The following is a 23,972-nucleotide window of genomic DNA, read 5'->3' on the forward strand; positions in this document are numbered from 1 at the left end:
AGTAAAAAATATGTCTGATCCTACTGCAGTACAGGTGGGTGGGTGGATGAATTCCATCACTACACTGATGAATTTCTAGAGCCAAAACTAAGTCCTAAAATAATGTCCTGTCTTACCTCTCAGAGATGCCCACTGCTAGTGATCCATCTTATTCAACTAATCAAAATCTGCAATGTCCCTAATTCTGCATTTCTGGAACAGCGTCAACCTCCTACCTTCTTCCATGGGCAGCTTTGAGAGTGTTTTAGGAATACAGGATTTGGTTCAAATTTTATCAATTGTTATAAATGCCTTTTACTGATGTTCATGTTATTAATGAAACAGTAAAAAGTGTGAAGGTGGAAAAGCGGCAGAATTGTTAACGGCATATCACCCCACCTAGTGATATACACTCAATCACTGCTACAAGAGCACAGTCTTCTTCTGCATGCAGCACAATGACTGCTTTTTTGCTTTCTGGGATGAGCTGCACAAAATATTTACAGCAATATGTTCATAATTTGAGCATTTTAGTGAAGATTTGACATTTGGTCCAATTTTTGTGAGACTTTTATATTAAAATTTGATGTTTTTAAGAAAAATTATTTTCAGTGAAAAATGTGAAATTTTGTGATATGGAACTACATGTTCTGCAGGAAAATTTATGTTTCTGAGATATATTGAGGTTTTGTAAAATTGGTGATATTAAACTGCGTAGCATTTTTTTGAACCTTTCCCAGCAATGAACTTTTAGCAAATGCCATCTTTTTTTTTTTTTTGGCTTATGTGTCTTTCTAGTATCTTTTACTCTCTCTATCATATTTCTAAGGTGTCTATCACACTGGCATTTCCTTCTAACAGAAGTCAAAGGCTTTGGGTGAGAAAGGCTAGATACGTGAGATGACAGAAAAATCAGTACAAAGGTGGAGTAAAAAAATGAAGATTTAAAATCCGTACCATATTCTTCTCCATCCTGGTCATCTATTAAGCCTACTGAAACTCCTAAATCCGTACATTTCTTGCTGTGTGCCTTGGACTTCATATGTTTTGTCAAGTTTCCTTAAGAGAAAAACAAAAATTAATTACTCTTTAAATATACATATCTATGTACCCAAGATTTACTCTTTAAATATACATATCTCTGTATCCATGTCACATTCTGCACATGGATCTACACTGAGACAAATACAGTTACAGGCGTACTTTGATTTTGTGTATGATATATAACCAGCTCACTCTTCCCCACACCCGGATAAGCTGTCCACAGTTATCAAACATTTAACACCCTGAACCGAGTGTCACAACACCTAACTTGTAGGGACCTAGAAAAATCACCGGAACAAACACTACAATCAAAAATGCCTGAGTTAGGTGCCTAGGCTCACTATACAATGAATGGGGACAGATAGGCATCTAAGAATGAGATCCACAAAAAACAGTATGCGAGATGGAGAACCGCCTAAGCTAGCCAATGGAAAATGCAGAGGAGAGGGGTGTGTCCTAAGCCGCACTCCTTTCAGGGAGGCACCTATCTCTGCTTGCCTATCACAACCAAGAACCCCTCTCCTGGAGTCACTTGCTTAGATGGCTAAAGTTTCTTGCAAGAATGAGGTAGGGACTTGCCACCACCACAGTGGAAGTGCCTGTTATATTAATTTTGATGAAATAAATAACTCAAAAGAGTTAAAGGAGTTAACATGACCCTGTCACTGTCCACCATTAAACAATTTTAAACCAAATTTGGGGTTTGGTATACAGAGGGTGGCATTACCTGCTTGGTGCCATGTGACAAATTCAGATTCAAGACTCACTGAATTTGGCACATGGCAAACATGCCATAAAAGGTGTTTTTAATTTTTTATTAAAGTTATAGAAATGGAGGAAAAACAATTAAAGCATTTGAAATGTGAAATATTAAGGAAAAGAGAAAAAGTTAGTAGAGATCGGCTGGAGCTGTTGTTGATGTTTGAAACAGTTTCCTAGAAGGCAAAACGACAAACGCACACAAATGGGGAAAGAAAAGAACAGCAACGACAGAAAAATGCTGCTTCTGTCTCTGGTGTTGATTCTCACCTGAAATCTCCTTGCTGGAGAAACACGTGGTCTTTTCAGCCACTTTGAGACCTGGCTGACCTCTTGTAACAGAGTTGTGCTGTTTAGGGCATTGCTTTCAGCTGCCTTTCTGGCCACAAACTTACAGCAGTGTTGCAAAATATGCAGTCTTGGCTGGCTAAGCCAGACTCTCACTGGACAGAAAGCAAAAGGAGAGAGACAGGAAAGAGAAGAAATAAGATAGGGAAGGAAATATGGCAGGGGGCGGGGGAGAGGAGAAAGAGGGTGAAGGGTTCGACAAATTCTCACACCCCACTGGTTGGGATTTTGCCACCTCCACTGGCTATGTTATCTGGGTCCTTCTCTCTGGTCTCGCTTGGTCAGGACATCTCTTAGGATTAGGCTGACGAAGGCCCAACAGTGTCACAGTGGATCCTGGGTCCCAGGAGACGGTGAGGGTGGAAACCATGATGGTGAAGCTCACTTCTTCCCCTTTTTTCAGTCAGCAATTGTCAGACTCAATTTTCACCCCCAAAGTCTTTTCTCTGAAGAGCTCCAAAAGTGAGTGATGGGTGGAATAGCTCGTCCCCTCATTATGTTGTCCACCAATTAGACCTAATTTCCAGTCCCACACTTCTCTTGTTTACCAGGCATGATCTTAACATAGTCCTAGTCCATGGTTATGTCAATAGGTCTTTTTGGTTAGACTAAGTCTTTCAGTCTCCATTTTATACCTTTTCCCATCAACATTTATTTTGTGACATTTTATGAACTTTGATGCACTTTCATATAACAGCCTTGCCAAAATCTGCATCAGCTCTGGGTGCAGTCACAAGAGCGTAATGCTGGGAAAACATTTGTACCGAAGATCAGGTTGCTGTCCTGCAGATATCTCAACGGTATGTTTTTCAGCAGGGCTACTGAGGTAGATTGAACACTGGTGGAATGACCTCAAGTCTTGGAGGAAGGTGAACCCCCGAGGCTTCATAACAGGGTAAAATGCATCCTGCAACCAATTTGGATAGTCTTTGGGTGGACACTGCTTGTCCTTTCATGCATTCTGCAATTGTGATGAAAAACCTGGGTGAAGCCCTAAAGGGTCTACCTCTGTCTAGGTACAAGTCAAGAGTTCTCCTTGCATCCAGTGTGGGAAAGCTTGAGTCTTCTCTCTAAGTCTGAGTCTTACTATAAAACACAAGGAGGTGGATCTCCTGGTTGATGGGAAACCTTGGGAAGGAAGCGAGGGTACGGATGTAGAGTCATCGTGTTGTGATAGAACACTATATACTGTAGGTCAGTGATCAAGACTCCAAGCTTCATTACCCTCCTGGCTGAGTGGATGGCTATGAGAAATGAGATCTTAAAGGGACACATGAAGGAGGGAACAGTTCGCCATAGGTTTAAATCGAGGTTTCCTCCATGCAATAAGGAGTAAGTTGAGGTCCCATGGTGGAGTTGGTTCCTTGACAGGAGGGAAGAGGTTGAAGAGGCCTTTGATAAACCTCATTGTGGTTGGGTGAGTAAAAACTGAAAACCCTTTGACTGAGAGGTGAAAAGCTACCATAGTAGCTAGGTGAACTTTGCCGGAGCTCAATGATAAATATGAGGTTTTTAATTGAACAGGTAATTGAGAATGTGTGACAGACAAGACTCAAAAGGAGCTGTATATCTCTGCCTGCACCCAGACTGGAAGCATTTTCACTTCTGCAGGTACATTTTCCTTGTTGGAGGTTTTCTGCTATGAAGCAGTACAGTTTGTACCTCTGGGGAGCAGTCTTGTTCTATACCAGAGAACCATCCAGTAACCAGGCTTCAGGTGAAGTGCTGAAAGATTCAGATGAGTGATCAATCCCAACTCTTGGGTGAGTAGGTTCATTGTCAGGGGAATAAGGAGAGACAATCACAGAAACAGGCGAGTCAGCTCTGGGAACCACACCTCTCTTGGATAAGATAGTGCTAAGAGGATGGCTACTAATTTTTCTTTTTTCAATTTCTAAGAACCTTAAGCAGTAAGAGAATTGGAGGATAAGCATAAAGCAATACATGAGGTCAAGGAATGTCTAAGGTATTTCTTGTCAAGTTGTGGAGGTCCCATTCCCTATAGCAGAATTGTCTGCACTTCACACTGGATGGAGTTTTGAAGGGATGTATCAGTAGCTGGCCCCAGGTAAAATATCTCTGGGAATACCTTGTCATTCAGCTCCCATTGTGGTCGGTGTCTGCAGAGGGAATCTGCCAATGAGATCTGTAGTCCCGGAAGATAAACTGCTGAGATTAGCCCATGGTGTAATATTGCACTAGATTTCCAAACTTTTATGGATTTGGTGCATAAGGACTGGGATCTTGCTCCTCCTTGACAACTGATATAATACATTGCTATTCTGTTGTCCAGCATGATCCTGATTGGGTGGCGCCTGTTGCGGGGTAGGAAGTGCTTGCAAGGGTAATGAACCACTCTGAACTCTAATATGTTGATATGGCGTATGGCCTCCCAAGGAGTCCATCTTCCTTGCGCTATGATGTTCTGGGAGCATGCGTCCCAGCTTATCACCGAGATGCCTGGAATGATGGTCCTTATAGGAGGAGGCTGCAGGAACAGAACTCCCACACACTCTTTTTGTGGATCTTTCCACCAACTTAGAGTGTTTAGTACTCTCCAAGGAACTGATACCTGTTCCAATAGACTGTGCTTGTTGGGGATATAGATGGTTCTCAGCCAGGCCTGAAGACACCAAGAGTGTACCTTTGCTAAGGGTGCCACAAATGTACAGGCTTCCATACGGCCCAGAAATTGTAAGCAAGTCGATGCTGCGATTTACTGTGTCTTTGAACTTCAAGGTAAATCTGTCCTTGGGCAAATACTCATTGGCACTGGAGAAGTCCACAGTGGCCCTGATGAAGTCTGTGTTATCTGGGTATAAGGGTAGATTTTTTCAGGTTGAGACAGATGCCTAGTGAGTGATAAAGAGCTAGAGCTTTGCCAGTTACTGCCTGAGCCTCTAGAAATGAGCGACCTTTCAGGAGCCAATTGTCCAGGTAGGGGAAGATGATTATTTCCATCTAGCAAGATGGACTGTGGCAACCAATAAGACTGTGGTAAAGACCTTGGGCTGGCAGAAAGGTGAGATGGAAATAAGCATTCTGGAGGTCAAGGGAAATTAACCAATCTCCCGGATCCAGAGAGGGAATTATTGTTCCTTGGGTTATCATTCTGAAATGCTGATCACAGATGAAAGTGTTGAAAATCCTGAGGTCCAGACTTGATTTCTGTCCTTCAACTCTCTTCAGGACCAAGCAATACCAAGATTTAAACCTTTTTAGAGGAAATCCAGTAGAATAAGTTCAATCGATCCCAGGGTTAGGAGAGATTATACCTTCTGTCTCAAAAGATTCTTGTGAGAATGGCCCTGAAGAGGGATAGGGAAGAAGGGTGAGGGGGTGGTAAGGAGCTGAACTTGATGGAATGGCCTGTGAAAATCAACTCCAGGATCCATGTGTCTGAGGTGATGCACTCCCACAAAGGTAGAAAATGGGATAGATGATTCCCATAAGGGTGGGAGAGGGGGAGGTGCAGCGTAGGATCCAGAGTAGATGGTAGCTCGTGGCCCTTGACCAATAGGTCAAAACTGGTATTTTGAGGACATCACTGGTTGGGAGTTCACTGAAGAGGAGGGCCCTTTCTTAGGGAACCTGGGCTTCTTCCTGGGGTGGGGGGATTCAGCTGGTCTCAGGGGCTAGTAGTGGACTGGACGAGATCACTGAGCAGTCTGCAACCTGCGAAGAGACCCGCCTGTGGTGTCACTAACCAACTTGCGTCCCTCAAAAGGAAGGCCCTCAACAGTATTTTTTACCTTCCGGAGGAGGCTGGAAGACAGCTGCCAAGAAGCTTGGTGCATGACTACTGCTGTAGCCATGGAAAGTGCAGCTGTGTCAGTGGCCTTGAGCAAAGCCTGTAGAGGTGCCTTAGCAACTGTCTGGCCTTTTGTAATGAGGGCCTGAAATTGCCCTCTCTGATCCTGAGGCAAGTGTTTAATAAAGCCTGAGAAAAAGAATAGTTTTTGAAGTCATACTTCGCCATCAGGGCTTGGTAATAGGGCTTGGTAATTGGCTATTCTGAATTGCAAAGAAGCAAATGAGTATCTTGTGACCCAGAAGATCCAGTCGCTTCGGCTCTTTGTCTGATGGTTTTGAATGGAACTGATGCTATCTGTTCCTCTTGTTTGCGGTCTCAACAACCAGAGAGTTGGTTGTAAAGTAGGAGGAAAAAAAACACTCTGACCCTCTGGGTGAAATATGATATTGCTTGTCAGCCCATTTGCAGGAGCTGGAATAGTAGCTGGAGCTTGCCACACCTTGCATTACTTGGGCTAATGAAACATCATTGATGGGCAAGGCAATCTTGGCCTGGGGAGATGGATGAAAGATGTCTGATGGAATGTTGGGGTTCCTGTATCTCCTCCAATGAGTCTGCAAACTGTCCACTATATGTTTCATCAGGTCTTGAAAGGCCTTGATATTATCACACTAAAATGGTGGAGGAGGCATGACAGCCTCATCTGATGAGGAGGAGCACTTGTGGGAAGGTGTTTCTTCCTCCTCAACTAGTACTTGCTCCTCAGTGAGAAGTATTGTAAGAGCAAGGCTCAATAACACTGTTTGTTGCTCCTGACATGCCCTCTTACAAGAGGAGACCTGGTAGAAATGGTCACCATATGGGTCGCAGGGGTTCCAGACTGCTCACTGAACTGGGACAAAGTAAAAAAGGAAGGGCCCCACGGTAGTCCTTGCCAGGGTCCATGGGTGTGTTTCCCACTAAGAGTTTCCTCCTCAGGTTGAGCCTTAAGAGAAGGTGGCAGGAAGGCAGAGGACCCATGTATAGACACTTAAGAGTCAGATGAGGTGTCATTCCCCATATCCACTGGGGGAGTGGATGATGCCAGCACTGGAGGTCTAGTTGATACCAGACTCTGGCATGGTATATGCACCTTTATTGGTAAAGAGGTTTGATAGGTGGGTTGGCTGATGAGGTGGCACCAGGGAAAGTTGTGTTGGTACCAACTGGAAATCTTTCTCAGTACCCTCAAAGTGTGCCCATGGGGACCTTGTTGGTACCAGAGGATGAGACACCATCGAAGAAGGCATAGACGGAGAGTAAACAGGTTCAGAAAAATGAGTTGATACGGTGGAGAGTGTCTCAACAGTGGCAATTCAGGCTCTTCCAGGGAACAGAGGTCCTTGTCGAACAGGAATCTGGATGGTATTGGGGACTCCAGATGGGGATCCTCAGGAGTCAGTATGGCAGGTGGAGATGGTACCAAAGAATGATAAGCGTGTGATGAGGATTTTGTCTAGACTCTGCAATCCCTGTTTTGAAGGCACTGAGTCCAGTCCAAACATTGATGCCACTTAAGGAGTCTTCTAGGTAAGTGGCTTCTTTGCCACTGTTGCAGAATTGGTACTGGAGGGGATGAGAGTCTCAGAGGAACCCGTAGAAGGATGTGAAGTCTCCTGAGACCCAGACCCAAGGGAGACTTTCCCCATTTCTTATCCTGTTTAAGAGAATGGAGTCTTTTCTTCTTTGAAGGTCTGCTGCAGAGCCCCCTGGGTCTTTGCTTACCACTAGAGCAGAAGCAGTCAGACAGGTCCCGGGAACATTGGGGTGACATGGACCCATGAGTCACAGTGAGCACTCAATTAGCAGGAGTTCTAGCCTGTCTTCTCTCAACTTCTTAGATCTGCTCTTAAATCCTGACCAGAGCTTACATTTGGAGAAGATATTCAGTGTTGTCACAGCTGTGTCAGTCCCAAAATATTAGAGAGCCAAGGTGGGTGAGATAATATCTTTGACTGGTCTGTCTTCTGTTGTCTCTCTCACCAACACCTGGTCCAATAAAAGATATTGCCTCACTCACCTTGTCTCTCTAATTTGGAGGGGATGTGAGACTCCCAAAGGCAGCCTGAATATTCGTCACTGTGGGGAAAAACCGATGGCAGGTCTGGCAGGGTTTGAAGCCTGGGCTCTTGGGCATAACCCATACTCAAGATCATATAGTGAGGACCAAGAAAAGCGATAAAGGACCATATCAGGCAAAAAGAGAGGATGAGGGGAACCCCCACTCCAACTGTGCTAAATAATGGAAAAATAATAAAACAAAAGTACCACTAGAAAAATAAGGAAAAAAATCAGCGAGAGGTATACAAAGCAGCATGGCTAGAAAATGGACATTGTGATGCATCATGTCAAGCTGCAGGCAACTGAGAAGGAAATGGAGTTGCGGCAGGTCCGCCCCTTCCTATATACTATTGCATTGGGGCATGAGGGTGTTTGGGGTGCAGGCGTAGACCCTGCTGATGAAAATCAGGACAGGAAGTGAATATTGTATCCAACTAAAGTGACAGGGGAATTGAGGTAGGCGGAATTTAATTAGGAGTTTGGAATATGGCCAGCACACCCACTCTTGCAAAAACTCCCATTGGACCTTTCATGATCAGAAGTGATAAAAGCCTCCATTTGACATTTCATCGAAAAGACTGCATCACAAACATGTGTACTCCCTACACTGTGATGGAGTACTAAGTTCCGACACACCTGCTGAATTACGTGCATCACTTTCAAAACAAAACAAGATACTGTAGGAAGTTTTCCACTCCAGTGCTGACTAGGCCTGACCCTACTTAACACAAGAGTTTCTCTGAGATCATAGTGATATAGTTGCATGAAAGTTTAAAGCAAAGATCAGATTTAATTTTTTTAAAATACAATTTAAAAACACTATAATAAGCATGTCATTAGTACAGTGTTTGTTACTCTGTTACTCATTCAATTAAGAAGAAAACAGTTCAGCCACACGAGACAGAATTCTATAGTTAAGAAAATAATTGTGTTAGAAAAGGACTGATCATTTAAAAGGTCAAATTAAAGCTAGCTTAGTCTCCTGCTCTAGACTCAGAAACCCATATATGATTGTGCTGCCTCTGCAATTCAGAACTCCCAGATCGTAGGTGGAGAGAATGGTGAGGAATAGGAGTCCCTCCCTATCAATTTCTCTGGCTGCTCCTGAGGGAGGCTCAGATACTACCCACCCAATTTCATCTTGGCTAGAAGGTCAGTGGATGTGACACAGAGTGTTGAGAGCCCAGAGCTGGTGTCAAAGCAAGTAAAATAGAAAATCCATATTCTTGAAGAATCACTTGGTGAGAACTATTAAGATTGGTAATTACTTTAATCCTTTGCCAATCTAATCACATGTACAATATATATGAACCTAGAACAAGCAAATCTGAAAATGAAGGCTACTCACCTGTTACTAGAGTTCTTTGAAATAACCTCTGCACATTCCCACTCTTAGGAATGTGCAGAGGCCACTCAGAGAAGGAAACTAAGTTAAATTAGAAACATAACTGTTACATACCATGTCAGAATTCTAAATTTTATATTTTAAGAGCAGTGCAGAACTACACTCTCAGACAATTAAGAGTTCTTCGCAGCACTGAGAATCCTGAAAACTAAGTGTCAGGTGAGTAGGTAATGATTTATCATCAGGTTACTCACCTTGTGCAGTCACTGGAGTTCTTCAAGACGTGTGTCCCTATGGGTGCTGCACTTCAGATGCGCTTATACGTGCCTTCAATCGGAAACTTTTGGTGGTAGTGCCTGCTCGTGCTGCACACCAAGGGCATATAGGGCTGCACAGGCAAACTGCCCTCAGTTTGTTCTCCATCACAAAGTCCCATACAAGAAACACTGAAACAGGGGAAAGAGGACATGTGGCAGAGCATTCACAAGGACACACATCTCAAAGAACTCCAGTTACTGCACAAGGAGAGCAATGTCTCTTTTTTCCTTTGAGTAGTCTCCCTTTGGGTGCCCCATTTCAGGTGACTTTCAAGCAGTATCCTCAACATGAAGAAGCTTTGGAGTTGAGTCCAATACTAAAGACAAGACTGCATTCCCAAGGCACCAAGCGTCTCATCTAGAAGAATGAACCAACATGTAGTGCTTGGAAAACATATGTATTGCAGACCAAGCTGCAGCTCTGAAGATCTGGACAAGGGGAATGTTTTTGAGTAATGTCACAGAGGTAGAGAAAGACCTCATGGAATGGTCAATACCCTAGAAGACACTTGTAAATTGGCAGATTCATAACAAGGAATAATACATCCAGAAATCCATCTGGAGAGTCACTGGTTGGAGATTGTGGATCCTTTGGACATTCAGCAATTGATAGTCTTGGAGATTTTCCAAATGATCTGGTTTGGTCTAAATAAGAGGCCAGTGTTCTTCTGATGTCTAGGGTATAGAAGGCAACATCCATCCTGGTGCAATGTGGATTCATGAAGAAAACTAGAAGATAGATATCTTGATAGATATGAAATTCAGATAACAAATTTTCTATATAAGGTGTGATGTGATGTAATGAGTCTTTGAGTACGTCTACACTGCAATTAAATACTCATGGCTGGCCCATTTCATTTGACTCAGGCTCTGGAGTAGACTTGTAAAATTGCGATGTAGACATTTAGGCTTGAGCTGGAGCCTGGGTTCCGGGCTTCCCCCACATCACTGGGTCCCAGGATGGATGGAAGACTCATCACTGGGCAAACAGCAAGGTGAATCAGGTAAGCGTACCAGGCCTATCTGGGCCACACTGGAACTATTAATATGATCTTGGCTTTGTCTTGCTTGATCATGTTTATCACCTTCAATATCAGGGGCACTGGAGGAAATGCATACAGAAGGCCCCTCATCTACTAATGAGGAAAGCACTTCCCCTAGTGTGTGAGGGGAAGTGCAACTCCCCAAGTCAGGAAAATGTGACTGAGAATCCAGGACTCCATCTCTCATTTGTAATTGCTTGAGAAGTGCCTGCTGAAGTCATCAGCCTCAGTGTTTTGTACCCGAGAGGTAGGCTGCCAAAATTAGGATGCGGTTGGTTATACAGTGGTTCCATAGCCTCACTGTTTCACACAAAGGGGATCTCATGCCTACCCCACCGTCCATCACACCAGTTGATATAGAACATGCAGACTACGTTGTCCATCATGATTTTTATGAAACTGCTCCTGATTTAATGGCAGGAAGTAGATACAGGCATTTCTGACTGTCCTCGGCTCCAGGATGTTGATGTGCAACTATGCTTCTTGTGCAGACCATTCGCCCTGAATGGTGTGGATCCCTAAGTGTGCTCCCCAACCCACCAGAGTTGCAGCCTTCATTATGGTGATGGCTGGGGAGAGCTGGATGCATGGAACACCTACACAAACATTGCCTGAGTCTTTCCACCAGTGGAGTACTTGTGCTCGATGAGGGACTGACACCAGTTTCTGCAGGCTGCGTTTGTTCGGGGACATAAACCATCCTGAGCCAGCCCTGGAAACATCAAAGGCATAACCTAGCATGTTGTGTCATAAAAGTACAAGCTGCCACGTGTCTGAGTAGTTGAAGGCGATTTCTTGTTGATGTCTGTGGACTGATTTGAATTTTTTAGATGAGGTTTGTTAAGGACATGACCCTGTCCATGGGCAGGTAAGCTCTTGCTCATGGTGCATCTAAGGATGCCCTTATGAATTCTATCCTTTGCACAGGTCTTAGAGTGGATTTACTGATGCTGAGATGAATACCTAACTCGTGGAACCAGAGACATTGCTGTCTTTATGGTGGAGAGAATCTTGTAAGACTGGCCCTTGAATAGCCAGTTGTCAAGGCATGGAAAAACAATTATCCCCAGATGAAGATAAGCAATGACCACTGGCAATACTTTCAAGAATAACCTTGGGGCAGACGACAGGCCAAAAGGAAGCACCTGATACTGGAAGTGATCTCAACTGATCAGAAACTGAAGGAATCTCTTGTGAGCTGGATAAATTGTGACATGAACATACGCATCCTGAAGGTCAAAGGCTGAAAATCAATCCCCCAGTTCCAATGATGAAGTTATAGCTGCAAGAGTCACCATCCTGAATGTTTGTGCCTTCAGCAAGTGGTTTGGGAATCTTGCATTCAGTCACTGCTTCCACAACCAGAGAGTTAGGTGCAAGATTGGAAAATAAAAATTCAGAGTCCTTGTCTGGACTTTTTTTTTTTTTTTTTTTTTTTTTAAATCGGCATGCTTACATGGTGGTGGTATTGTTACCAGAGTCTTTCAAATGGTCTTGGTAGGATCCAGCAGGGCTTAGTAATTGGCAAGGCTACTCGAGCAGAGAGTGTCCACTGGAGAATATCCAGGAGCTTATGCTGTGACTCTGACCTCCTCTAAGGGGATCTGTAAAGAGTGTGCAGTACATTTCATTAAGTCCTGGAACTGTTTGAAATCATCAGCCAAAGGTGGAGGCGGCATAATCATCTCATTTGGAGAGGAGGAGGAGATATTAATTTGCAAATTAGCATCCTTATCTGTTCTGGCCTCCTGCTCTTCAAAGGATTCCTGCACGTGAGGTAAAGGAGGAGGAAGAGATGAAGTAGGAGAAAGTCTCCTTCTGTGGTCTCCAAGAGAAAGACTAGGGACGCATGAGAATTGCTGTTGATATTTAGGCCAAGGATCCCAGGTTAGCCACTGAGGGGGGTCCATAGGAAATGGGATGGTGCTTGAATCAGTGTGGGGCACGGATTTGTCCTGGGTGTAACTCCCTTCTCTCCCCAAAAGTAACAGGAGGGAAGTTCCTTTGGTGAGTAGGGGAATCCTGCACTGAGATTAGGAGTCAGAAAGAACTCCTCATCTAAAGGAAGTACTCTGCCACTTTTAGAAGGTGCTGGAGGACTGAACGGTACTGGGGAAAGGTCCAGTCTCAGTCACCATGTCACTCTTGCTACCAACAGACATTTGGTAACATTATTGGTGAGACTTCAGCTCATCTGAAACGAATAAATAACTGGAGTGTCTGAATTCCTGTGGTACAGAGTGGGTTGGCACGGGGCAAGTTTCAGAGTCAACCAACAGCATAGACTGCTCTGGTAAATCTCATCTGATGGAAGTAGACAGCAATGAACAAGATGGCTTGGGAGGAACCGAAACAGTGTAAGTAGTATGCCTTTTCCCTGGCACATCATCTCCCTGGCCTAGGAATGGAGAGTACTGAGTATGTTCTAGGTGTTGTCCTTTTAGGAGTAGAGTGCTTAAACTCCTTCACTGCAGTGTCCTGCTGCTGTGGTATGGAGAAGGATCCTGGTACCAAGGCATGTTTGGTGCCTTTAGTCTTAGAGGAGCTTGGAGCTCCAGGCACAGGGCTGGTACTGATGGAACATGGAGACTCAGCAGTACCCATATTGGGATGTGAGATCTTCAATGTTATCTTACTTTGAGGAGATGAAGGTTTTCTCAAAGCAGAGAATTGGCCCTCTTTCTAGGAGTCTTTCCTGAGTTCTCTGATGATCCTTCCCAAGTAGACCTGGACAAGTATGTAGATATTGACGGGACACTATGCTCATTCAGAGACTGCTGTGTGGGGATGGAGATGGGGGTCTCCTTGCCTGGATCCAAGGCCGGATGGAGAGAACATTCCATCGTTAAGAATTTAAGCTTTGTCTCCAGATTCTTCCTAGCTCTGCTTTCAAAAGCTGAGCAGACGATACACTTTTGAGGGATATGTGTTTTTCCAAGCAACAGATATGCCAGGAATGCCTATCACTGACCAGCATAGCTTCCCAGCAACCGTGGCAATGTTTAAAACCCAGAGACTCTGGTATACCGTGGGATGATGGGGATCTCAAAAGAAAAAAAAAATGGGGGGGGGGGGAATGATTATAGAACAAACCTCTCTACAAAATGAACTATTGAAAAGATTAAATTTAAGGAAAGGTAAAGAAAGAAAATGAGACTGAAGACAAGTGGGTACACTAGCACTCCATCTCAGACCAAGTCCGTTGAGAAGGAACCGAAGGTGGTTAGTCTGCATGGCCTTACATGCCCTCGATAAGGAGCATGAGGATGTGTATGACTCATGTGTGGCCTGACCAGGATCTACACAACAAATCTCCAAATCAAAGGCACACATGGAGCACGCTTAGGGACATTGCTTGAAGACCACCACAACATTTTATAGATGTTACTGTAACACCATTTGTTCAATTCATTTTATTACCTCCATACTCTATATTCAGTCTTGCTGTTTTTTTTTTTTTTTTTAAGAAATCAAAAGGCAGTTTCAAGTAGGTAGAAAAGAAAAGAAAAAGAAAAAGGAAAAAATAACTAGCTGTGACAAGTGCCTCTACCTTTAGTTTTGAAGGAGAAGTTGCAGTAGTTGCAGTGGTAAGGACGGACATCTGTATGCGTACGAATATGCTTCTTCAACATACTTGGTTTCTTACAACGTATACCACATTCTTCACAGATATACTTTCCCCTTCCTCTTCCCCGAATATACACGTATTCTTCATTTGATTTGTACCTATCAACAATATGGTAACAGTGAGGAGGTTTGTTATGAAGTGGGTTATTTTCTAGCTAAAGTCCTATGTCAGCTAAAGTCAGAAAATTAGAATTGCAGTAGAATGAACAGAATTCCAGAAATAATGTAATATGTGAATGAATGATGTCCAAATCAAAGCCTGTCTCTGATCAACTCATGGCATTTTAGTCTTCAGTTATTTTACTAGGTGGAATCCTAATGTCTAAGAATGGGCTTCCCCCCATACAACAAACATCTAGATTCCAAACTTAATCTTAAATCTGTTTAACACATACACACACTTCTAAAAACTGTCAATTTTTGTGGGGAGGAGGAAGGTGCTAAAAGAAGAACATGTTGGAGACTGAGGTCTATGTAACAGGAATAGCCTGGGTTATGACAGTGGAAAATTCCTCACACATCCCTACCAATGTACTTCACTCTTAACCTAGTGGGACCCCCTCTGGATGAAAGTGTACTTCAGAGTCTACTGCCATTCATTCACCTGAACTTCTCTGCTGAGAACATCATCCAGGATGCCACTTGAGGTGATGATTTTTTGTGAAGTGGATCCTACCCATTAGGAAATGGGCAGAGAAAAGCAATATCACTTTGCCTGGGCAGATGGTAATAAACTTATGCTCACCATTGCCCTGGATTGGATTCATCAGCCTAGAAATGAATGGCCCTGGGATCTCATCATCACCAATCACCTAAGTCATGTCGTCTCTCTTCTCTTTGTTCCCCCCCAAAACCTTTAAAAATGTCAGTGTTACTTTACTATTACAAAGAACTGTTGAAATATGTTACATGGAGGGTGCCACATGCAAGTGACTTATTTTGATGAGCCATTTGATATCTGATGCAAAATGTTACAGTACTTATTATTTTCAGTAAAATTTTCAGGGTGCTTTGGAAGCTAGAGCTCTCCAACTTTTTCACAGCACAGAATGCATGTAAACAGAGATTGTATTGAGGACCACCATCCTGCCCAGGCCCGATCACTTAGACCAGCTCCCCTCCCATCCACAATCACAGAACATAATTGTGGCAGCAACAGAAATCACTTACATGGACTGGTAACATTAGGAAAATACCTATGCCTCTAGCTATAACATGAGACATTTTTAATGTGATGAGTGTCGTGTTCTTTGGAAAAAATTAATCCCACTCTTTACTGTTTCTTCATTTAATCTTTCTCCTTTTATCTGTGCACCACCATGGAAGATATGATTTGCTTTTTCTCTAGGGAAAACCAGGAAGCATTCCACAGACCATCACTGGTCTACATGCCACAGTTTAGGAACTGTTAATTGAAATAAATTGAAAGAGGAAACAACATCATACTATCAAACAAAGCCCAGAACCAAGAAATAATTATCCCCAACAGTTTTTGGTTAAAAACATATATACTTGCCCTCCATCAAATATTTTAACTCTTCTTGGTTCGGTTTTGGTAAAGGAATTTTCTTTATCATGCTCAGTGCTCGTTTCAGAGTTTTCTTTATTGCTCAATTCACTTGGAGTCATTTTTTTTTTATTTAATGCCCGCTGAAAGAAAATAGGAAATTTATAAATTTCTGACTACAGTTGATGTTAGCACCCTTCATTATGTTATTCAAGTCAGTAAATTAAAAGTAAACAAAGTAAAAAACCAATTATATATACAAATTGCTTTAGAAGCCATACCTGTAACACAGATTGCAGATCTTATTTCCTACTTTTTCCTACTACACATTGAGAGTTTATGGACCCATTGACCTTTATGGAAATTACTCTCTCATGGCAAATGGGAATGCTGTGAGTTTGCATTCAAAGTGGCCTCCTCATTCTGTGTCAAGGGCTCGGCTTAGGTGGGGTTATGGAACAAGCATGAAGTTTGGGCCACAAACCTACTTAGTCCCCTGAAATCTGAAGAGGGCCTCCTATGCCTCTCCATGTCTCTTGGCCCCTTTTATCTCTGTGGCAGAAGCCATGAAGTCAGTGGCGGTCATGCCAGCTGCAACCTCAGGACTCTCTTAGGTGATGTTCCTCAGCTGCACCAGGATGCTGCTGTCCTCCATAGTTTGACTAGAAGTGAGAACTTTTAGCCATACAAACCAGTTATTTCCACTTTCTCCTCTGGAACTACTAGTATTGTATCAGGACTACATTTCATGAGCACCATACATTCCAACCACTTGCTCATTAGAGCAGTCACAAGGGACTGCGGGGGACATGTCTCCCTCAAAAATTCGTGTCTTGTAGCTGCAATGCTCAGATTCTACCGGGGCACATGAACCATTAGTATCTCACTGCCTTGAAGGGTGGCTGACAACTGGCAACAGAGATGAAGAGGGGAGAAAGACAGACGTATACAAAGAAGAGATACTTATAGGTTATATTAATTTAAACATATGTTTCACTAAGTATCACTAGAGGAGGTTTTGGAATTAATTGAGAAACTTAACAGTAACAAGTCACCGGAACCAGATGGTATTCACCCAAGAGTTCTGAAAGAACTCAAATGTGAAATTGTGGAACTATTAACTATGGTTTGTAACCTGTCCTTTAAATCAGCTTCTATATCTAGTGACTGGAAGATAGCTAACGTAACGCCAATATTTAAGAAGGGCTCTAGAGGTGATCCTGGCAATTACGGACCAGTAAGTCTAAAGTCAGTACCGGGCAAATTGGTTGAAACAACAGTAAAGAATAAAATTGTCAGACACGTAGAAGAACATAAATTGTTGCGCAGAAGTCAACACCGTTTCTGTAAAGTGAGATCATGTCTTACTAATCTATTAGAGTTCTTTGAGGGGGTCAAACAAACACGTGGACAAGGGGGAATCCAGTGGACATAGTATACTTAGATTTCCAGAAAGCCTTTGACAAGGTCCCTCACCAAAGGCTCTTATGTAAATTAAGTTGTCATGGGATAAGAGGGAAGATCCTTTCATGGACTGAGAACTGGTTAAAAGACAGGGAACAAAGGGTAGGAATAAATGGTAAATTTTCAGAATGGAGAGGGGTAACTAGTGGTGTTCCCCAAGGGTCAGTCCTAGGACCAATCCTATTCAACTTATTCATAAATGATCTGGAGAAAGGGGTAAACAGTGAGGAGGCAAAGTTTGCAGATCATACTAAACTGCTCAAGATAGTTAAGACCAAAGCAGACTGTGAAGAACAACTTCAAAAAGATCTCACAAAACTAAGTGATTGGGCAACAAAATGGCAAATGAAATTTAATGTGGATAAATGTAAAGTAATGCATATTGGAAAAAATAACCCCAACTATACATACAATACGATGAGGGCTAATTTAGCTACAACTAATCAAGAGAAAGATCTTGGAGTCATTGTGCATAGTTCTCTGAAGACGTCCACGCAGTGTGCAGCAGCAGTCAAAAAAGCAAATGGGATGTTAGGAATCATGAAAAAAGGGATAGAGAATAAGACGGAGAATATCTCATTGCCCTTATATAAATCCATGGTACGCCCACATCTTGAATACTGCATACAGATGTGGTCCCTTCATCTCAAAAAAGATATACTGGCATGAGAAAAGGTTCAGAAAAGGGCAACTAAAATGATTAGGGGTTTGGAACGGGTCCCATATGAGGAACGATTAAAGAGACTAGGACTTTTCAGCTTGGAAAAGAGGAGACTAAGGGGGGATATGATAGAGGTATATAAAATTGTGGGTGGTGTGGAGAAAGTGAATAAGGAAAAGTTATTTACTTGTTCCCATAATATAAAAACTAGGGGCCACCAAATGAAATTAATGGGTAGCAGGTTTAAAACAAATAAAAGGAAGTTCTTCTTCACTCAGCGCACAGTCAACCTGTGGAACTCCTTGCCTGAGGAGGTTGTGAAGGCTAGGACTATAATAGGGTTTAAAAGAGAACTGGATAAATTCATGGAGGTTAAGTCCATCAATGGCTATTAGCCAGGATGGGTAAGGAATGGTGTCCCTAGCCTCTGTTTGTCAGAGGGTGGAGATGGATGGCAGGAGAGAGATCACTAGAACATTACCTTTTAAGTTCACTCCCTCTGGGGCACCTGGCATTGGCCACTGTTGGTAGACAGGATACTGGGCTGGATGGACTTTTGGTCTGACCCAGTATAGCCATTCTTATGTTCAGATTTTCACTGTAAGAGTGGTCCATTCACAATTTAGTAACTTTCAAAGCAGAGATTCCAAAAACCCTTGATAACAGTATTCCATATTTGTTTCTTATTGCCAGAGAAAACTAAGAGTGTACCAGTCATCTAACAATGCAAAAGAATTTTTTTAGTTTTCCCTTGATTATTAAAGGAGATTATTTTCTATCATTTTTTTCTGTGAAGGCTGAATTCTACAACATTTACCAGCTGAAAACTAATCCTTCCAAGTCTAGGGTATTTATAAAATGAGGCAATGATCTAATTAGCTGACAGTTATTACAGCCATATTTATAAATTGTTCTACCCGTATAGCTGGCATAACTAGCACATTTTCTAATACTAATAGGCCAATAAAATGGTAGGAGAAAAATATTAGACTCATTATTTTAAATGCTTTTTATTGGATATAAAAGTGAATGCTGGAGGTTTTAGGATTCACAGGAAAGGCAATACCTCAGCGATTTATTTACATTGATTGCATATTAAAACACTGTAAACTACAGTTCTTAAAGGGTGACAGTCATCCTGGTATGAAGGGATTGCACAAGTTCCTCTGTGCCACTTGAGCCATGCTTTTGCTTTTTGCATGTGTAGAAGTATGGTGCAGAGAGCTGCAGCATTGGGGATGGGTCAAAGAAGAAACTAGTATATTAATAATTTGACATATCCAATGACCCTAAAAGTCTGCACAAGTGCAGGATGCTGCAGCTGCTACTCCAGCATGTAAAGTTGATACATCTCTGTGCCCTGACTGGTGCTGGTCTTTCATTTCTCCAGACTCTAAATACTTCTTCCACATCAGGCCTGATAATTTTGGCTTTATACAGTGGAACATAAATTTCACCCTCAGGCAAAAATATTGTTAATGCAACATGAAGGATAAAGGTATCTAACACTCTGGACAGGAGATACCCAGAAGTTCAAGTGGCTGTGCAAACTTTACTCAACCATACTGAACTTCCTGTATATTTCATGGCATATGTTATAGCTTACACTATAAAAAGTAATAGACTAACATTTATGTTTAACAAGGGAAAGGGGAATAGAAAATGCAGTTTACGTGCAATGTGGCCAGCAGTGTGTGATCATTCCCAGCACTTGGAATTTGCTGACTTTAAGTGCTTGATCTTTCAATCTTAATGAATTAACTTTTTTTTTTGCACATTTAATTTGTAATGGCATAAAAAGGAAAAGGGGAAGAGAATCCAGAGGTAATTGGTCTATGTAGCTTACAAGCTCTTGGGCCGTCTGCACCAAGGTGAATTTAACTTTTATAAATATATGACCTATACATAATGGCAGTGAGACAGGATATTCAAATCCATGTGTTCAAAACTACCATCCCACTTCCCACAGTCACATATTTTAATGAACTGGTTTATGCTAATTTAGCACTGCTTTTAGTGTTCATAACATACAAGATAACCCCAGTGAGCTGTAGCAAAACTTCTGCTATTACAGAAATGCACGAACAGAAATATTATTTGAATTTCTGTCAGAGAGAATTGCAGGAATCACTGAGTAATCTGGAAAATCTGCATTTTTATTTATTTTTTGTAAATAGTGTTTGTGAAAAGTACCAAATTGACCCTCATGAAGACTCAGGTCCTCTCTTTATCTGTTTGAGAGGTACAGTGCAGGGACAGGCAATACAATCCATTAACGTGCCCCGCTCCTAACCGAAAAGACCCCAGCTAGTGGTCAACTGATAAGAAAAATTATACTGGACAGTAAAAGTTTCCTTTCTTCAATTACTAATGCCTGACAACCCTCTCAGTGGCTTTTCCCCTGTTCTTATGACTGGAGGCAAAGGGCCTGATTCACCTCTGCATTATTCCAGTTTTGTGCCACACTAAATCCACCAACTTCAGTTAGTGGTATAAAATTGGAGTGACAGTGATTAATGCAGCACAGAGACCAGGATTTAACAGCTACTGCTGGCACGTACAACTGTCCCATGGAAAACTACACCCAGAACCAAAGTCTTCCAGAGCTATAACTTTCATGTTATAATACTCCATCATCTTTCCCCGTTGGCACAGAGACATTTAGGGAAAATGTTTTTAATATTTCGAGATAGTTTGCTAGTTTAATATAAGACTGCTCCGATTTAACTTCTTTCCAATGGTGAGTTGGATTGTTGTCAAACATAATCCAAGAAAGGAAATGATCTGATTAGTAGGTATTTTCCATTCTTCAGCCTACTGATAGCAAAAAATCCTCACAGTGAACTGTACCAAGAATCACCTCAGAGAGGGAATCAAATTTTAAAAGAATTGTACACAAAATTAGGTAATATCTAGTCTTAAGAGAGCTACTGAGACACCACGAATAATATCAGGTGATTGAGCTTGTAATGTCTAGGGAAGAAAATGGAGTTTGGACCAAGTAGCTACCTCTCCTGTCCAAGAGGCTGCATTAGCTCACTGGGCCTTTAATTTATTTGAACATACTGTATTTATTTATTTTAGGAGCAATAGCCCTTCATCCATTACACACATCTTTGGGGTGTACTTTAATCAATGGTCCATGCCCACACTATTTCCTCTGGTCCAGTCAATGGTAAAGAACAGAAAAGAGCCCTGGATTCCTTACTGCCTGCATTTACTTCAACATATCTTCATTCTTCTCCTGACATCTAATCTCAATAGAAATACCTTTTTAAGGATTGGGATTAGCTCAGAAAGGTGATAATATCGTAATAGCATTCTGAGCATCCAGAAAAACAGTTCAAACCCTACTGCTTGAGTCAGTTAAACCTGAACTGGACTGGAGGAAACAGCTGAGAATATACTATAGGGAAAAAATCCTGCATTGGTAAGGTATATGCTAGACACGTTGGGTCTTTTCAATCCTTAATTTCTATTTTTTCATCCTAACCTTCGCACAATCTGAGGTATACATTAATCTTCACGTGATTATTTCTTTCAGCACTTTCTTCTTTTATAACTCTTAAGTACAAGTGCTAGTCACTCAATTTGATGCCAGTCAGAAGCTGGAGAAATGGAGATGAATTTCTCTCCAGCTTCACCATAATAATATACTTTTAAAAAAAATCAGCATATACATTTGAAGAAAAATTAGTAACTTTGCTTCTTTGGCAGCAGAGTAAGTGTAAATGTAAGTAATGGCCACATATGACAGCAGCCTCTGTTTAAAAGGACACTTGTCAAAATATTTTTCAGAATCTTGTTACTCAGTATTTATACTCTAAACTGAAATTATTTTCCGACAGAATTTTCTTTTCTTCATCATCACGCACATGGGTTTCTTTTTGGAGAGGCCGCTCACAACTGTTAAACTGTTCTTTTAAAAAACCAAAAACTAAAGTATCGTGAAAAGCCCATGCAAAACTTCGCTTTCCCAAAGAAAATGGCTAAATGCACATAACTGGAAAAAAGGCCAATTTAATCCTACCTGTCCTGACAGTATCCCTTAAATTTTTTTTGTTTTAATTTAGTAACATTTAAATACATCTCATCTACTATATGAAGGAGACATCTTGAAACAGATGAGTACAAACAAGAAAAAGAGAAACACTGACCCACTCTCCTGCTAGTAATAACTCACCTTTCCTGATCACACTCGTTACAGTGTGTATGGTAACACCCATTGTTTCATGTTCTCTGTGTATATAAAATCTCCCCACTATATTTTCCACTGTATGCATCCGATGAAGTGAGCTGTAGCTCACAAAAGCTTATGCGCTAATTAATTTGTTAGTCTCTAAGGTGCCACAAGTCCTCCTTTTCTTTTTGCGGATACAGACTAACACGGCTGCTACTCTGAAACATTTGCAATACAGAATACAATTCAGTGGCAATATGGATACAGAAACAGCAGTCTGTATTGAAATGCACATTTTTTTGTTAACACAAAGGGTTAAGTCTTCACCCCAGTGAAATTGATGGTAAAACATCCAGTGACTTTAATAGGGCCAGGATTTCACCCTAATACTTACAGCTCCTTTTGCAATTCTGAAGTTTTTTTTTTTTTCTAACCTTACGGTATTATCTCTCCCCACCTATGAATATTTTGCATCTTAACCTTCTCTTCAGCACAGAAGTACTAGACAGATCCTTTTGGAGCTGCTCAACTATAGTCTTTGCCACTGAACAGCAACACTTCTTTCCCTCAGACGGTGGTATGTTTCCTCCACAGCAGTTGCAGGCCCTGTTGACCCAGATTCAAATCCTTACACAGCCACAACACAAAGAATGTTGTGCTGCCAGTACACTGAAGACTAACCCAAAATAATCATTTTTAATCCCCCAAATAATAATTTTGTATGTTCTAGACATTCTTTGCGGGATTCTAGACAAACTGATCTCTGGGGCTAATGTTGAAGCCTTACAGCTGTACCCAAAAAGAAAAAAAACCTGCACAGAACTGGCATCAGGCAAAATGGTAAGGAAAATATAAAGAGGAATCTCTAACTGTACTGTACAGTGCACAGTTTTCTTTATAAGATGATGATGATACAGCTCAATGTGCACATTTCTACATTTTCTTAGTAATTAACCTTTCAGTGTCTGGGACGACAAATTCAGGCAGACTAGATAAACACTGACCGTTGTTGCCAATTTATAATATCCTATTGGTGTAGCATCAATAGGGAAACATTCTTAAGGTACAGAGTCTTCTTAATCTATTCGCAGAAAGGTACATCAGTTACTAAAGAACATCAAATTCAGTGCAAATTAGCATACAGCTCTGTTCGTTAGTTTTAAAAACACTGAAATACATGGCCATTGCAAAAAAGGTCTCCTTTCTTCCACATCTTTATAGTGCACCAAGGCATTAAAAATGTTATCACCTTGCAGCTTAGAGAGTAGTTAATTTTTAATGATCACACCTGTTAACTTTTGAGGCAGGGGGGTGGAAGAAGGGAGTGGAAATATTCTTAAAGCAAAAACCAACTGAAATCCTTTTGTCAGACAAAAGGGTGACTGTCACCCCCCACACAATGAAAAAATAAATTTTAATTTGTTTTAGTTTAGTTTGAAAAAAAGTAATTTTATACTCTGATAACAAACATTTATCAATAGCTCGCTGTCCTTGTATCTCTCTGAGGCAGGCAGGCAATTACATTGCTGCTTCTAATGCTGGTGTCCTTGGCATTGACATTCTGGAGGCTTACTTGACTGTTCAAGGACAAGATAGACTATGCCAGCCAAGATGTGCATTTGGTTACAGACCTTCTAGAACAGTACTGTACTGTAACAGGGTGGCTTGCCTCTTAAGGGCTGGAAGACCTAGGGCTAGTCAACCCTTATTACTAAAGAGGCACACCTGGGTTGGATCAGAAATTCCCTGTAAAGGGCAGCAATTTGGCTTTAGTGAAGGGGGAAGCCTAGGAAACTGCAGGAAGTGAGAAAGGTTTCTATGGGAAAAAACCCTGATACCACGGG

General features: G+C 41.8%; 1 protein-coding gene across 5 annotated transcripts in view; it reads right to left on the bottom strand.

The window, feature by feature from the left end:
- The window catches only part of HIVEP1 (HIVEP zinc finger 1), a 181,496-nt gene that overhangs the window by 17,291 nt on the left and 140,233 nt on the right, over window positions 1-23,972 (bottom strand). For all 5 annotated transcript variants that reach the window (XM_074944877.1, XM_074944876.1, XM_074944879.1 and 2 more), the window contains 3 exons: window positions 15,833-15,966; window positions 14,240-14,415; window positions 937-1,038 (listed from right to left, as the gene is read on the bottom strand). In XM_074944877.1, coding sequence (XP_074800978.1) covers window positions 937-1,038; window positions 14,240-14,415; window positions 15,833-15,966 — 412 coding nt within the window. The remainder of the gene's footprint in view (window positions 1-936; window positions 1,039-14,239; window positions 14,416-15,832; window positions 15,967-23,972) is intronic.

Source organism: Natator depressus, chromosome 2 (genome assembly GCF_965152275.1).
Source record: "Natator depressus isolate rNatDep1 chromosome 2, rNatDep2.hap1, whole genome shotgun sequence".
NCBI lineage: Eukaryota > Metazoa > Chordata > Testudines > Cheloniidae > Natator > Natator depressus.